This window comes from Poecilia reticulata, chromosome 19 (assembly GCF_904066995.2).
Source record: "Poecilia reticulata chromosome 19, P_reticulata-male-v2, whole genome shotgun sequence".
Classification (NCBI taxonomy): domain Eukaryota; kingdom Metazoa; phylum Chordata; class Actinopteri; order Cyprinodontiformes; family Poeciliidae; genus Poecilia; species Poecilia reticulata.
Window position 1 is genome coordinate 19,084,827 of NC_088848.1, and position 14,398 is coordinate 19,099,224.

The 14,398-nt window shown below is 40.4% G+C and overlaps 1 protein-coding gene across 4 annotated transcripts in view; it reads left to right on the forward strand.

Moving 5' to 3' along the window:
* mpripb (myosin phosphatase Rho interacting protein b) overlaps window positions 1–14,354 on the forward strand; it is a 59,291-nt gene extending 44,937 nt beyond the window's left edge. Inside the window, exons 16-25 of one of the 4 annotated variants that reach the window (XM_017310792.2) lie at window positions 1,587–4,151; window positions 7,538–7,685; window positions 7,796–7,913; window positions 9,761–9,920; window positions 10,015–10,128; window positions 10,859–10,945; window positions 11,049–11,211; window positions 11,292–11,377; window positions 13,057–13,128; window positions 13,430–14,354. In XM_017310792.2, the coding sequence (XP_017166281.2) occupies window positions 1,587–4,151; window positions 7,538–7,685; window positions 7,796–7,913; window positions 9,761–9,920; window positions 10,015–10,128; window positions 10,859–10,945; window positions 11,049–11,211; window positions 11,292–11,377; window positions 13,057–13,089 (3,474 nt within the window). In that variant the 3' untranslated portion in view covers window positions 13,090–13,128; window positions 13,430–14,354. The remainder of the gene's footprint in view (window positions 1–1,586; window positions 4,152–7,537; window positions 7,686–7,795; window positions 7,914–9,760; window positions 9,921–10,014; window positions 10,129–10,858; window positions 10,946–11,048; window positions 11,212–11,291; window positions 11,378–13,056; window positions 13,129–13,429) is intronic. The other 3 variants (XM_008437759.3, XM_017310793.2, XM_008437760.3) reach the window with 3 other exon arrangements.
* Window positions 14,355–14,398: the final 44 nt, after the last annotated feature.

Sequence of the window (14,398 nt, forward strand, 5' to 3'; positions counted from 1 at the left end):
ATGACATGGGGTCATTACACAGCAGCATTGTCTTCAGTCGGAGACCTACTTAGAGTTGTTGAAAAACTGACTGATACCGGAGATCCGTCCTCCCAACAGCATCGTCATCCTCCACTGTTTGAAGATACTCGGATGATATGAGTTATGACGACATTTAATTTCCCTTTGGGATAAAGAAAGTATTTTTTAATTTAAGGCCTACGTTCAGCCTTCCTGCTAAACTTGGCTCCAAGTCAACTCACTTCTTTGCCAATTCGATAAGACGTTCCTAAAGCGGCTACAAATTACTACGTGACGCAACACAAAAAGTCAAGAAGAACGTTCAAAGTGAGAAACTGTGAAGAAGCAAAATGAGTGATCTGAAGTCGGAACCTCAGTTTGAAGCTGATGTGGCCTTTTTATAAAAGGCAGTTTCCTTTTTCTGTGCTTCCTTTGGTTTAAATTTTAAGGCTTGTTCCGTCAACATGAACTTCCCCACCGAAGTGTGTTGTTGTTAGTGGAAGCTGTTAGAAGGTAGATAGGACGCAGTCTAGTGGAAAATCGATCAATTCCAGTCACCAGCCGATATATCGGTGCATCTCAATTTGAAAACGGCAACAAAAAACCTCAAAATGAGTACTAAGAGAAAATGTTGCCCTTTGTTTTAAGTATACAAGCCTTCCTCCCTTTTTATTACTTCTGACAATTTTTTCTCAATTTTGTCCCGGTAAAGTGGTGATCGCACATGTATAGTCACATAGACTTCAGCGCTTTTTTTTAAAGTTGGACATTTTCTCTTTTCATCATCTACATTTCAGATACATTTGTTTAAAATGCTATTGTGTACTTATGAGTTGTGCTTAGAGTGAAATATCCTTTGTAAAGTTCACTGACTGATCCAGACTGAAAATAACGTCTTATATTCTAATACTTGGCATGGATGTCAGATTCATATCTTCCATTAATTTCTGCATACATCATCTTTCTGTTGTGTTAACATTTTTCTGTTGAGCTACATTAATACATTGAGATAAATGTGTCATGTTGGATTTCTGTTTGTTGATGTCTAGATGATTTTGGACTGTTTTTAATGACCATCATATTTTAGACTGAAGCCCCAATGCCATCTTTGGGTTATTTTTGTGTTTGTAATCTATTGTAAAATACACCACAAGAATGAACATTTAGCAGGATGATCCAATCTGCCGCCTCGTCAGAAAAGAATTTCAACGGTTTTAGGAATATACATCAAAAGGACCTTGTATGCCTTCTGCTCTTGAGTAAACCTTCTAGCTGGAACTAATACTGCATTACTTACAACATGAAGTAACAAATAACCATTTAACATGCATGCTTTGTTTTGATTAACTAACCGCAGACATTTGTTTTCCTTCCATTTCGCATTTTGTTTGTACAATTAATTTGAAAGGAAATTTGAATTGGAATGGAATTCCTTTTTATTTCGTATGAATATGTGGAAATGGGAATATAACATTTGTTTTTAAAGTGACAGCAAAATGATTGGTAGATATAACGCTGAGAATTATTAGCAAGCTTTTTGTCTCCCCTGCTGTGTGTTAACCAACTGTCTGGTCCCCTTTTCCAAGCTGGAGCACCCTTTGGGTCTGGAGGCTGATGTGACGCCCCAGATGAAGAGGCTCGAACCGGTTAGTTCCCAAGCACAGAGTTTAACAAAGAAGTACCAGGAGACCAAAGAGCTCCTGAAGCTGCAAGAGCTGAAAAAGCGCAACATGCAGGCACAGCTTGGCCTTTCGCTTTCTCACTCCTCCATCAAGGAGCCTAACCTTTCTGATCAAACGCCACCAATGCCAGAAGGCGCTGCCACTGAACTCATCCAAAAACGAGTTAGTTTCTTGCTCGAGGACAGTTCAGATGCGATTCAAGAACTCGAAGATCTTCTGACCGAGGAACCTCTGACTCTGAAGGAGCTCGGAAGAGTGTTGAAACTCCACAGCTTTGCTCAAAGTACCGGAGGAAAACACGAACTTCAGAAGCTCCTGGAGGCTTGGCAGTGCCAGCAGGAGATTGAAAATGAAACTTTTAAGAAGAGTTTGGCCAGAGCAGGAGAGAGCATACGAGAATACGAAGAGCGTCTTCTAACCATGGAGGATATGATGGGGAAAGTTCAGAAGCATAATTTCGAAAACCTCAAAGACCCCTACATTTCTTTGTCCAAACTGGAACACCATTCAGAGACGAGTGATGTGACGATTGCTTCACTCTCTCAGAGAGTCGAACTTCTAACAGGGGAAAACGGCGCCTTAAAACAACGATGTCAAGAGATAGTAAACCAGCTAACTGAAGCCGATAGAGAAATAGACCGACTAAAAGCTGAGCTTGTTAGCCAGCAGGGCGGAAAACAACACCATCTAGTCGTAGAGGAGCTGAAAAGACTGAAGGCCGAACTGGCTGAAAATCAAGCTAGTGCTATAGACCGCGAGTATTACGAGAGAGAGCTTAACGAAAAGTCTTTGAGGCTCCATGAGGCGTTAGTTACGTTGGAGGAACTAGGCAACACCCTTAAAGACACGGAGAAGAAGCTCCAGCTGAAAGAGGCCACACTAAGAGGTCTGGGTTTCCAGGCAGGCTACGAGGATGATGAATTACACCCAGAAGAGGAACATCTCAGAGACCTACTTCAATCTTCTCAAGCTAAGGTGCTTGAGGCTGAGAGAAGTCTCCGGAATACAGAGCAGCGCTGTATAGAGTTGGAAGCCCGAAACGATGAACTAGTTGCAGTAAATCAGGAAATTGAGCAAGCTAGCAGAGAGAAGCTAGAAGTAGCAGAAAATGAGGCGAGGATGCTGCAAGAGAGATTAGAAACGATGCATAGAGCTGGAGAGAATGTTGGTGAGGGTGAAAATGTAGAAGACAAGCAGGTTGATGATGGACTATTCAAGCAAGTGATAACCGAGTTGAAGATGAGGTCTGAGGCATTAGATAAAGTCATAGAGATGTTAGCAAAGGTAGATACTGATGTAGAAAAGATGCTTGGCCTTTTAAGAAGCACTTTATTTGGTTCTTGTAAGGAAGAACCTCTTTGCATTGGTGGAAAGGAGATGAGGTCAGTGCTGGAGTGGGAGTTCTGGAGCCAAGTGTTGAGCAATACCAAGTTGGAACCTGAAGAAGGCAAACAGATTAGTGAGTCTGAGCTGCTCCAGCAGATAAAGGCAGAGAAAAGACTTCAGCTGCTGGGGAAGGCAGAGACTGAAATGCCAATGGATTTCGCAAAAATGTACAGCTGGCTTGATGATGAAACATACGCTGTGATTCTTAGACAGTTAATAGAAACTTTGGAGGGAAGATCCCGTGATTTGAAGCAGATTGCTTCCAGTCTGGAACAGAACAAAGACCAGAAACTTCTCTCTTTTGGTCTAACAAGCTTTGGTCTTGGACAGACACAGTCTTCTAGGTATCTTTTAGATTCTCTCAAGAAAGCTTGCCTGTCGTATTTGATTGTTAGGCTTAAAGTACAGCATGAAATAGAGAGTCAACAGAGTCAGACTGTAGTGCAGACGGGGAGCTTGAATTGTCCAAATTGCCCTAAGCTGAAAGAAGCTGCTAGGGACCTCCAGTCCAAATTGGAAGATCTTCAAAATCAGCTTTCTCTGGCCTCTCTGAAACTTTCAGAAGCACCACAAACTTTGATCCAGATTGAAGGAGAGCCCATAGATTCTGTGGATAAAACCATTGAACTTCAGGACTTGGTGGCGAGGCACAGGAAGGAGTTACGAGATATCAAAAACAACTACGAGAAGGAGCTGGAAAAACTAAGGCAGGAAGTAAAAAAAGCCAATGAAACGATCCGCCTTCATTCAGAGGAAAATATTAAAGAGATGGACTCATTGACGAACTTTATGGAGAACCTGAAAAACAAGCATGAGGATGAAAAGAGGAGACTCCTCGAGAGGTTCGAACGGGAAATGGAAGAGCTGAGGAGCATGCTGAGCCCAGCGAGCCGAGAGAAGAACGAAACTGACGAGCACGCACCGTTGCAGGAAGCCTCAGCCCAAACGTCAACCCTGCGGGAACGCATCCAGGAGCTGATGAGCCAAGTTTCAGTCATGGCCGAAGAGATGAGGCGACGGGATGAGCAGGGTGGCACAAACACCCTGCGGCTGAAATACGAGAGAGACCTGGAGAACCTTAAGGTGGAAGCGCTCCTTGTCATTGCCGTCCTCCCGTCTGTGATGCCTTGTTTTCCTTTGTGGCATTATCAGATCCCATTCCTTCCCCAACCTAACTCCCTTCCCTAACCTCGATCACTGTTCTTTGGCTCTTTGTGCCGTAAACCACGTTTCCTCTGTGTTGCATGAAAACTAACTTCCCGTAGGGTTCATGTGACTTTTCCTTCAGCTTTAGCTGTAGAGCTACCAGTAGCTGATAAGCTCTAGCAACCAAAAAAAAGTTACACACATGAGCCCACATTTATCTTTTTGCATGAGTTTTATTATTCATGTTTCCACAATCCAAAGTTACTCTTTTAAACATATAAAGTTGCAAACAGCTTAAAAAATGCTTCTTCTTTTTTTAGATGAATATTAGCTGTAATGAAATATGTGTTCAGTTGTTGAATCCCTCTGCTTTTCCATACTAACAATTTTACTTGATGTGCCGCTTTTGCTCAGTGACGAAGATGCTGTTTCAAGTATTTGACAAAGTAATCTTAACTCAGTCTACTTGCTAGCTCTTTCTAGAACTCTGGTGCATTCAGAGCTGTCTTTAGATGGTATTCAGCTCATTTCTCATTATTATTGTCCAATTTATGTTCAATGTTTTTATAGGACTGTTTTCTCCCTTGATAAAAAAAGATGAATTGGTCTAAATATTAGAAACCATTTGCCATTGGAGCCATGGAGACAGCTAGAAAGTTGACTGATTATTTTGCCAATCAACTTGACAATTTCATTTGACTCTAAAGTCGGAACTTGGTCACACACAATCTGTTGTGTTGAGATTGCAAGTCAGAAACAAGCTCAGTTCTTCTGCTTATTGATAAGTTTGAGTTACTGTTAGCAGCACGAGCCACTAAGAATGGCTCATCAGAAGTACATTTCTATGTATACTACAGATTTATAGATATAGTCTCTCAAAAGTGCAAATAGTGCACTGTCTGACAACTGTTTATTGGGGTTATTTTCAAGCTTATCTGGTGGCCAAACAGTTGGACTTTTGGGAGCGCTCAATTTCATTTTTATCAACTTGGAAGTTCCGACTTCTGCGTACAAATGGAAGGTGCCAGTACTTTTTATGTTGCATTAGAAGGTCACTGTACCCTGTTAATTATTTTTTTTTGGAAATTACTTTTCAATTAGTATGTAAAACTGATATGCTGTTTTTAATAAGGGTTGCACATGGAGCAAAAATTTACTTTAGACACTTTTTACTCCATAGATAGCATTTCCCAACATGTCCCTCGCTCCAACCTTCACAATCCATTTCACAACAGAAAGTCTCTGTCTGACTAGAACATCAGAGGATCACTGATTAATAGCCTCACTCACGTACACAAGTTTCCCAACTTTTTCTTTTTTCCACAAAAGTCGAAGCAGAGTACTGGGTGGTTCACGTTAGTAACTGCTCACCATGGTCATAGTTTGCATTTCATAATAAAAACACCCTTCAAAATCCCTATTGGCTAGTGAGGATGTGCTGAACTTGGTGAAACATTAGTGTAAATAGCCTAAAGCTCTCTTCTCTTGCACTTTTCTTTTAAAATTTCAACAAATAAACATACAGGGAAAAAATTAAACGTGGACAGTTCAAAACAGGGTATAAACAAATAAGGTAATCACAGAACATGTAAATTATGTTGTCAAAATTAAATTGGTGCTCGAGGGTTGTAGTCTTTCAAGGGCAGATATAATTTGAATCAAAGTTAGTGCTTTGGCATTAGCTTTCACCAAATACCAGAAGCTAGTGCTTTAGTGTTAGCAGAACTAATGTTTATGATTAGTGTTTTAGGGTTAGCACTGCTAACCTTTTAGTTGGTAACAACCACCACTGTCTGTGGAAAACAATGGGGCAAAAAAAAAAAGAAAACGCAGACAAATTTTTAAAAGTAATTTGAAGCTGAACAACGCTTGTAAATGTATACACTAAAAAAACGGATTTACTAAATAAACTAGTAAATTCATCTCCTTTCCTACTTTAGCTTAGCCTTTTTTTTTAAAGAAAACTTGCAAAGCAGATGATTTGGAAAGAATTTTATAGTTTCACTTGAAATAGTAATAACTTTGCTCATACCAAAATACGGTCCTTGATTTAAAAAAAATATTACGTTTAAAACCCCTTTAAGCTAGGAAATAATGTGTAGCTGAACAGCAGAACTAAATCTGCCAAAGTATTTGCACATAAATTTAAATTGAGAAACTGTTACATGGCCCTGTATACTGTTATTTTTTTATATCTATAACAGAAGAGCAGCATTTATTCCAATTGCTGCTAAAATAATATTGCATTTTGATGATGACAGTTATGATTGTGTTGTGTATCATTATTTCCAGTTTGATAAACAATAATCTATGATAGAAAACAGCTGAATTTGCTCCTGTTTTGAACATAATATTGTATCTTTTAGTTCTTTCTGTTCCATATTAAGTAACACAAGTATGAAGCGCTACTATTAGGGCGTTAGTCAGGCTATCTGCTCAGGTAGTCAGCTTTAGACAAACACAGCTGATGCTTCATTTCTATACTTTTAAAATGTTATCGTGCTATAAAAATTTTCAAGCACAGGTTTTACATTTTTATTTTTAAAAAGGTATGAAAACATAAATTTATTGTAGTCGTAGACTTGCCGTGTGTAGCAACACGCGGGGGAGGGACCGATTGCATGACTTTGCCCCATTTATTTCAATAACACTGGACAATGCAATTAAAATAAATTTGGATCTTCTCTAAACACCAAACAAATGAGCTCACAGGCTTCTGAAGCAGCTGCTTGGTCGGATGTCAGAGCAGGAAGTTTACACTAGCTCCGTGTTGGTGGGGGACTTTTCCACTTCTCCCTCAGCCCCTGGGTTTGTCCCCCCAGGGAGAAGGCTACTCCTGTGAAAATCCAGCAGACCTCCATTCCTCACGTTTGCTTCCTGTTTGTATTTGTTCAAAATTACACGCAAGAGGTGTAATTTCGGCCTTGCTGATATCTTGTCGGCCCCACAGTCATAGCCCGACATTCTGCCTAAGATCCAGTCGGTCAGAAAGTTTAGGACTTTGTTGACTGGAGTTAGGATTTTCTTCACATTTGATGGAACAGGAAGTGGCAGCTCTTCATTCATTCGCCCTCCTCTCTGACCATCTGTGGCTTTCTTCTACGTATTGTGCATCCTGCCGTTCCTCCTAACCCTCTCTGTCTTCAAACATGCTCCACTTGCACATGGTTGCAAGGCTCTAACGTATTGATTAAAGTTATTATTGTTTACTGGTTTAAACATAAAGGATGAATGTTTTTTCCTCCCCTCCTCCTCAGCCGATAACGATCTGCTGCTCCTCTGCAGATGACCTGTTGCTCACTGCGAGCCTTGTTTTCTTACAGGCCACCTGTGAGAGAGGATTTGCCGCCATGGAAGAGTCCCATCAGAAGGTGATCGAAGAGCTCCAGAGGAAACATCAGAGAGAGCTAGAGAACCTGAAGGAGGAGAAGGAGAGGCTGTTGGAGGAGGAAACGGCCGCAACAATCGCTGGTAAAAGGAGAAAAAAAGAAAACTACCTTTCATGAGGTGTGATGAGTTCCAGAGAAATGTCCACAAACTGCCACTGAAGTTTTTCTTCTCGTTTCTGCCGGTTATCTAAGCTATCGAAGCAATGAAAAACGCTCACCGGACGGAGCTGGAGAAGGAGTTGGAGAAGGCACGCAAGGCCAGCAGCAACGCTGAGAACGCCGACATGGAGGAGATCCGCAGACAGCACGAGTGAGTCCTCTGCTCTGCCGCAGGGATTACATTCATCGGAAAGATAAAGCAGGGAGTCCGCGCATCCTTAAAAAGTCTGCAATTCATCTCTCTGAGTCCTTGAAATGTCTTAAATTCCTTAAAGTTGGCCTTAAATGCATTAATCACAGGTCTTAAATTTTGTTGTGGCGGGATTATTTAATCTTGTATATTCTACTGGGATGAAACAATTAATCATGATTAATCAACTAATGAAATAATTGTCGATTCAGTAATCGATTAAATCGCTAACTATACAGAGTCAGAAAAATCTAATTTGCTGAAAAAGCAGATTCAGAGCAGTATTTAAGAAAAACTATTATTTATTTGCATCTCCTGTGTTTGAATATTTTAGATTTTTTTAAAAAGGCTTAATTGGCTAAATGGAAATGAAACCAATTTTAATCGTCAGAATAATCAATTACTATAATAATTGGCAGTTTCAACCTTAATATTCTATGTAGTTTTCTTCTTGTGGGATTTTGCTGTTTCTCAAAATTTTGAGATTCCAGATTGGAGGTGGTGTATTTAGCAACTTTTCAGTCAAAATCTGAATCTGCAGGTTTTTTAAAAATTAGTGATCGGTCAGAAAACTGCAATCAGTACACCTCGAGAAAAATCTATATTAATAGGACTGGGGTTTGTTTTAAAAAGCTACTGCTGTCTAAATGTATACAGATTTCCTCGACTCAATACTTCAGTCCTTTTGGCCTGAGGCATATTTACCTCATTTCTCTTAAAATAGATTCACTTTTAAGACATCAAATGATTAAAAACAAACCCATTTTAAAGCACAGCTGTGTATATAAAGCAATCTCGGATCCGTCAGGCTGGGCTGTGCTGACACACGCCGCCAGTCAACTGTCACCTCTGATGCTTTTCCAGGTTTTAAGACCTGCTGATTTATCCTGATCAGTGCATATTTCACTCACGGCTTGTATGAACATGCATGGAGGCTCCATGTGTTCGCTTCACCTGCCTGCCTTCAGCACTGTGAGGAGTTTACAGGCTACCAGAATTAAAAGGTCAGAGGATCAAAACCAAAAGGATTCACACGCCTCAACGGTTTAATGGTGCAGCCACAAATCTTGATGGATTTTATTGGAATTTCACCACGCTGTTTTGACCTGAGATTAAATTATTTACTCTATTTACTGAAGGCAGCTGTTTTCACTGGATTTCTTTTATGTTGGAGAGTCAGACTGAAATAGAATGAATACAAATGAAAATGTGTCAGATTTTTATTTTTCTTGCTCCAAAGTGTGACTCGGTGGCCATTTGTGGTTCTTGAATTATTACAAAGCGGTATAAATTTTGCCGTCCAGCACATAAAGCCGGTGCAGATGGACATTTTTTGTAATTGTTTTAACTTTAGATTTCCATGGCAAGTTTCTGTCTTTTTAAATGAAACGTATCAAGTAAAACACAAGAAATATTTCTTTTATTTGCCCCTTTTTTAAATTATTTCAGTAAGTCATCCAGCGATACTTTTTACCCACTTGGCCACATTCGTCTCCTACACTTCTCTAAACACACTGAAGGTTTTTAGAAGAAAATTCTTTTTTTTTTTTTTTTTAAAACAGCAAAGTTAGAAATAATGGAGTCCCATCACACACACTGCTGGATTACTGCAACTAGTAACAAGAAGTACATGAAAATCTATTTGCTCCAACACACGAGACCCCAATAAAATCCACTGAAGCCAGTGGCCAAACTGTTAAAAACATTAAATGGGTCCGAATACTTCTCGTAGGCCGAGGTATCGCATTTCAAGCAATTTTCTGAACGTGGACGGCGAACGCATTATCAGGCTTGACGTTGTGTTCCAGGGAGGAGCTGTGTTCCTTCCAGCGGGAGATCGAGGTGTTGTCAGAGCAGTATTCCCAGAAGTGCCTGGAGAACGCCCACCTGGCCCAGGCTCTGGAGGCTGAGAGGCAGGCCCTCAGGCAGTGTCAGAGGGAGAACCAGGAGCTCAACGCACACAACCAGGTGCACACACACACACACAGTCTACACCCTCAGTCTACACCCTCATGCTTTCTGCTGGACTCTGTCTTGATCTCCTTCTCCGGATCACGTTTAGGAGCTGAACAACCGTCTGGCTGCAGAGATCACCAAGATGCGCTCCATGACGTCTGAGGATGGAGCCGGAGATCCAAACACCACGATCCAGGGGAAGGAGCTGTATGAGTTAGAGGTAACCATAAAATCACACAGATAGGATAAAATCCTATCTGTGGATTTTATCCACACAGAAGCGCATAAAATCACACAGATAGGATTCTAAAACCAGTTTGCACCAGTGAACTTTGGCGGCGGCAGCTGTTTCCCCTCAGGAGCCTTTCAGTTGTGAGAGCCACTAGTTTAGTTTATTTTGCACAGTTAAAATAGAGGTAGGCCCTGTCTGTCACGATGGCACAGTTTAGCTGGTGGATAAATTGTCCCAGTAACTATTATTATTGCAATAATATGGTTCTGAAACTATTTTCAAGTAGTGTTATTGATAATGAAGTAATAATGCAAGTTTCCCCTCTTAAAGACCAATACACTTTAATTCAGTAAAGAACGCTACATTATAACACAGAATAAAACAAAAATAAAACCGAAAAAAAAAACCCGAAAAAAATTGGATCTGTAAAGGATATGTCCCTTTAAAAAATATATATTATCTATAATAATTATTTTTGTAAATAGTTACTCCTTTTGATTAATCTGTCGATTAATCGGATGAAACAAACAGGCACTTTCTACAGATTTTTCATTTAACCCCTTGAACCTTTTTTTATACAATACAAGAAAAGTATGTGTGTAAGACTGTAATATTGTAATCAAACATTTTGCATCGACATGACAACTAACCCTCTATTAATAGGTTTATGCATTTTCCTACAAATCCAGTCCATGTTCTTTCCCTGTGGTTTCCTCAGGTGATGCTGCGGGTGAAGGAGTCTGAGGTTCAGTACCTGAAACAGGAAATCAACTCCCTCAAAGACGAACTCCAGGCCGCTCAAAGAGTAACGTCGACTCCTTCGCGGCTTCGCCTCGGCGACTGCCAACGATTCCCAGTCGCGCCTCCAAAAGAGCTCTGCTTCTCTAAGCGAAATGTTGTGCTTGCAGGACAAGAAGTATGCGACAGATAAGTACAAGGACATCTACACGGAGCTGAGCATCGTGAAGGCCAAGGCGGAGCGGGACCTCGGAAGGCTCCGGGAGCAGCTGCAGCTGGTGCACGAGGCGCTTGGCGAGCCGTCGCTCGAGGACTTGGAGCGAGGAGGATACGGTACGCCGGCCGCCGCCACCTCGAAATGGCCCGCCGTCCGACCACCAATCTAATTCGGTTTCTGACCGTTCTCGTGACAGATATCATGAAGTCCAAAAGCAACCCCGACATCCTGAAGATGGCAGCGGCGGCAGCCAAGCGCTCGGAGCGAACCCTGAGGTCAAAGGTGGGTCAGAAAGAAACGATTTGTGTTTGCAACAGCCGTGCAGTCCGCGAGAGCTCCCGCTGAACGGCAAAACCACATGGCTGTGATGTGAGACAGCAACACTTTGACAGTAGACAGAGCAGTCCAGCTTTCCATTCATTAAGACCTGAGATGCACGTTCCAGTTATTTGCTGCCCTCTGCAGGTCGCCTGAAAAGTTGCATGCAACAGTGCATGTCCCTAGCTGTGGAATGGAATTTATTTGATAGACCAACACAAAGTAGTGCATAATTGAAGTGGAAGGAAAATTATGGTTTTAATGTTTTTTTATCAATAAAATTTTGGGTTTTTTGAAAAATCTGTTATTTTCCACCATCTTGTTTGGCAAAGTTTCTATTTATTTGGATTTTGAACCTGGCTGCCATTTCTATAACAAAGTACTACAGCAATACTGTATAATAAAGTCATACACTAAGAGTCAAAAGTCATCTTATTAGAAGAATGAAGTTATAATTTTATGTTAACCCCTACAGAATAAAATACAAATTTTTCTGTGTAACACGTTTTTACAGACAATCTTTTAACCCATCAGCATCAAATTATCTCCAGTAGGACTTTGAAATGATCATGCAAACCATTTTGAAGAAAGACCCTCACAGACTGAGCTGCTAACACCAGATGGCAATAACTTATCAAAGCTCTTTTTCTTGTTAACTTTTTTCTCATAACTTCAAGAAGTTTTCCAGGTAAAATTTCTTCTTTATTCTGCTAATATTATGACTGCATTCTCGTAATTAAGCAAAACTTGTCACAGCCTGGCCCTAATGCTCTGTCGAACAACTCACTGAAGGGACGATTGAAACAAAAGCCGATTTTTTAAAATATTTTCTGCCATTTGTCTTTTTTTCTTTAGAAAAGAAAGTGAGAAAAAAAATAAAATCAGACCTGGTTTGAAAACATCTGAGATTTTATTTTGAAGCTGTGCTGCCCAGCCCTCAAAAGTACCTAAGTAATAGAATCCATACATACCCAATACCATGTGTGGTGAAGTTTTAACACACACCACCCTGAACACGTTGTCCTCACTGTGAGACAATTTAATGGCTACAACATGCTGGGGGTCACTTTTCTCTAGCAGAGACAGGAAATCCATGTCAGAGTTGATGGGAAGATGGAAGGAAGTAAATATATGATGATAAAACGTATCACAGGCTCAAAGCGCCGACGTTTCACTTCCAGCAGACTGAAAAATATTAATGTGTTTAAAATGGCCTAGTGAAAGACCAGACCTAAATCAAAGTGAGAATATTAGTTCACATTGCTGAAATTCAAGAATTCTCTATAAAACTGGTAATTGAAGCCATGATGTTTCTACAAAAAACCGACTCAAGAAAAAAATCAGCTGTTAGTTAAAAAAATAAATAAAATGTAATAAAAAAAACAACATATTTTCTTGTTTCTTATTCAGTTAAGCTCTAATTTGTATTGGTCTTGCCCTGGCATAAACACACATTTGTGGCTGCATCGTGGGAAAAAATAAAAAATAAAAGTTCAAGGGGTGTGACTACATTTTCCTGTCTGTTATGACTCCATCTGAACTGCAATCTTGGGATTTTGTTGCAAATCAAACACCACAGCGGTCTAACACACACTTTTGCTGGTGTGTGTGTGTTTTGTTTTTTCCTCCCCTTCTGTCCTCAGTCTGTGAATCGAGACATGCCCTGGGACAGTTAGCAGAAGACGTGTGTAGGCCTACTTCTTCCTCTCCTTTAGGTAAACCAAAGCAGACACACCCACGGGTCGGTGTAACACACCCTGCTGTCTCCCACTCAAGATCTGACAATGATCTTTAGTTCATGATAAATTTCTCACATTTAGTTTTTTTGTTTAAAGCCAGAAAACACTTAAGTAAAGCTAAGAAACATACCTGGGTAGATTTAATCATAACTGGGTGACAACTGGATAATAGAGGAAAATCCCTTGCCTAACTCTTAAGTTTTTTTTGTTGTTTTTTTTTTTCCGCCTGGGAGACGTGTCCTAACGTCGAATATCTCTTTTGTTTGTTTCCCTCCAGAGTCTGAAGGAAGGGCTGACTGCGGAGCAGAGACTCCACCTGTTCGAAAACAAAGACGCGAAGGAGTTCTGACGAGCAACGCATCACGTCTGCCTGCCGTGCCGCATGTTTAGGAGCCCACTATATTTTTAGCTCTGCTACGACTTATTTAGAAACACTACACACTGGTCACTAAACACAGATCATATATGTTATTAAAGAAGACACGCTATGAAGTTTGAATTTCATGTCTAGAGTTTGCATTCCATGCACTTCAGTTAACTGTGACGTTTTTGTATTATTTCTCCCCCCCCCTCCAGCCCCTTCCTCCTATGTCTTTATTGTAAATAATGTTTTTAAAAAAGAGCATCTGCCATGCATACACTAAACTGACTGTGTAAGCTACTGTTTTAACACAATATACTGTTGCTAGCCAAAGACATTTAGCTGTAATGTTGACTGGCTTAAAACAAAAGCGTATATTGAGAAGTAACACCTGCATAACACAACTGATAGGAATGAGTCCAGTGTTCGGCCTGTTGTGACTCCTCTGCACCTTCTCCACACGCACATACAAGCTTTGGAATGGGAACGCTCATCCGTGTTGCCTGTCTTCCGAATTAACATCACGCAAACCTGATGTTCCTGGAAAGCTAACGGCATTCTTATGGACAGATTCACTGACTATAATTTAAGTACATACATTAAAAGGTATAGTTTTTTTTGTTTGTTTTCTCTCACAGCAGTTGTTGGTCCAGCTGTATAGGAGTTTCTCCAGTTGGTTTATGTTTGTAGTCTTGTTCCGTGGCAGTCCCTTTGTATTTATTTAAATGGCTGGGATTTTTCTTTTACATTCCCATTCTTCTGTACTCTATTATTGTAAATATAAAACAAATATACACCAACTGACTACAGGTTTATTAGCAATAAATATTTTTGCACCCTTTCTGGTTATGAAGTTTGCCGTTTGCGTAGTTCACCTGAGATGTA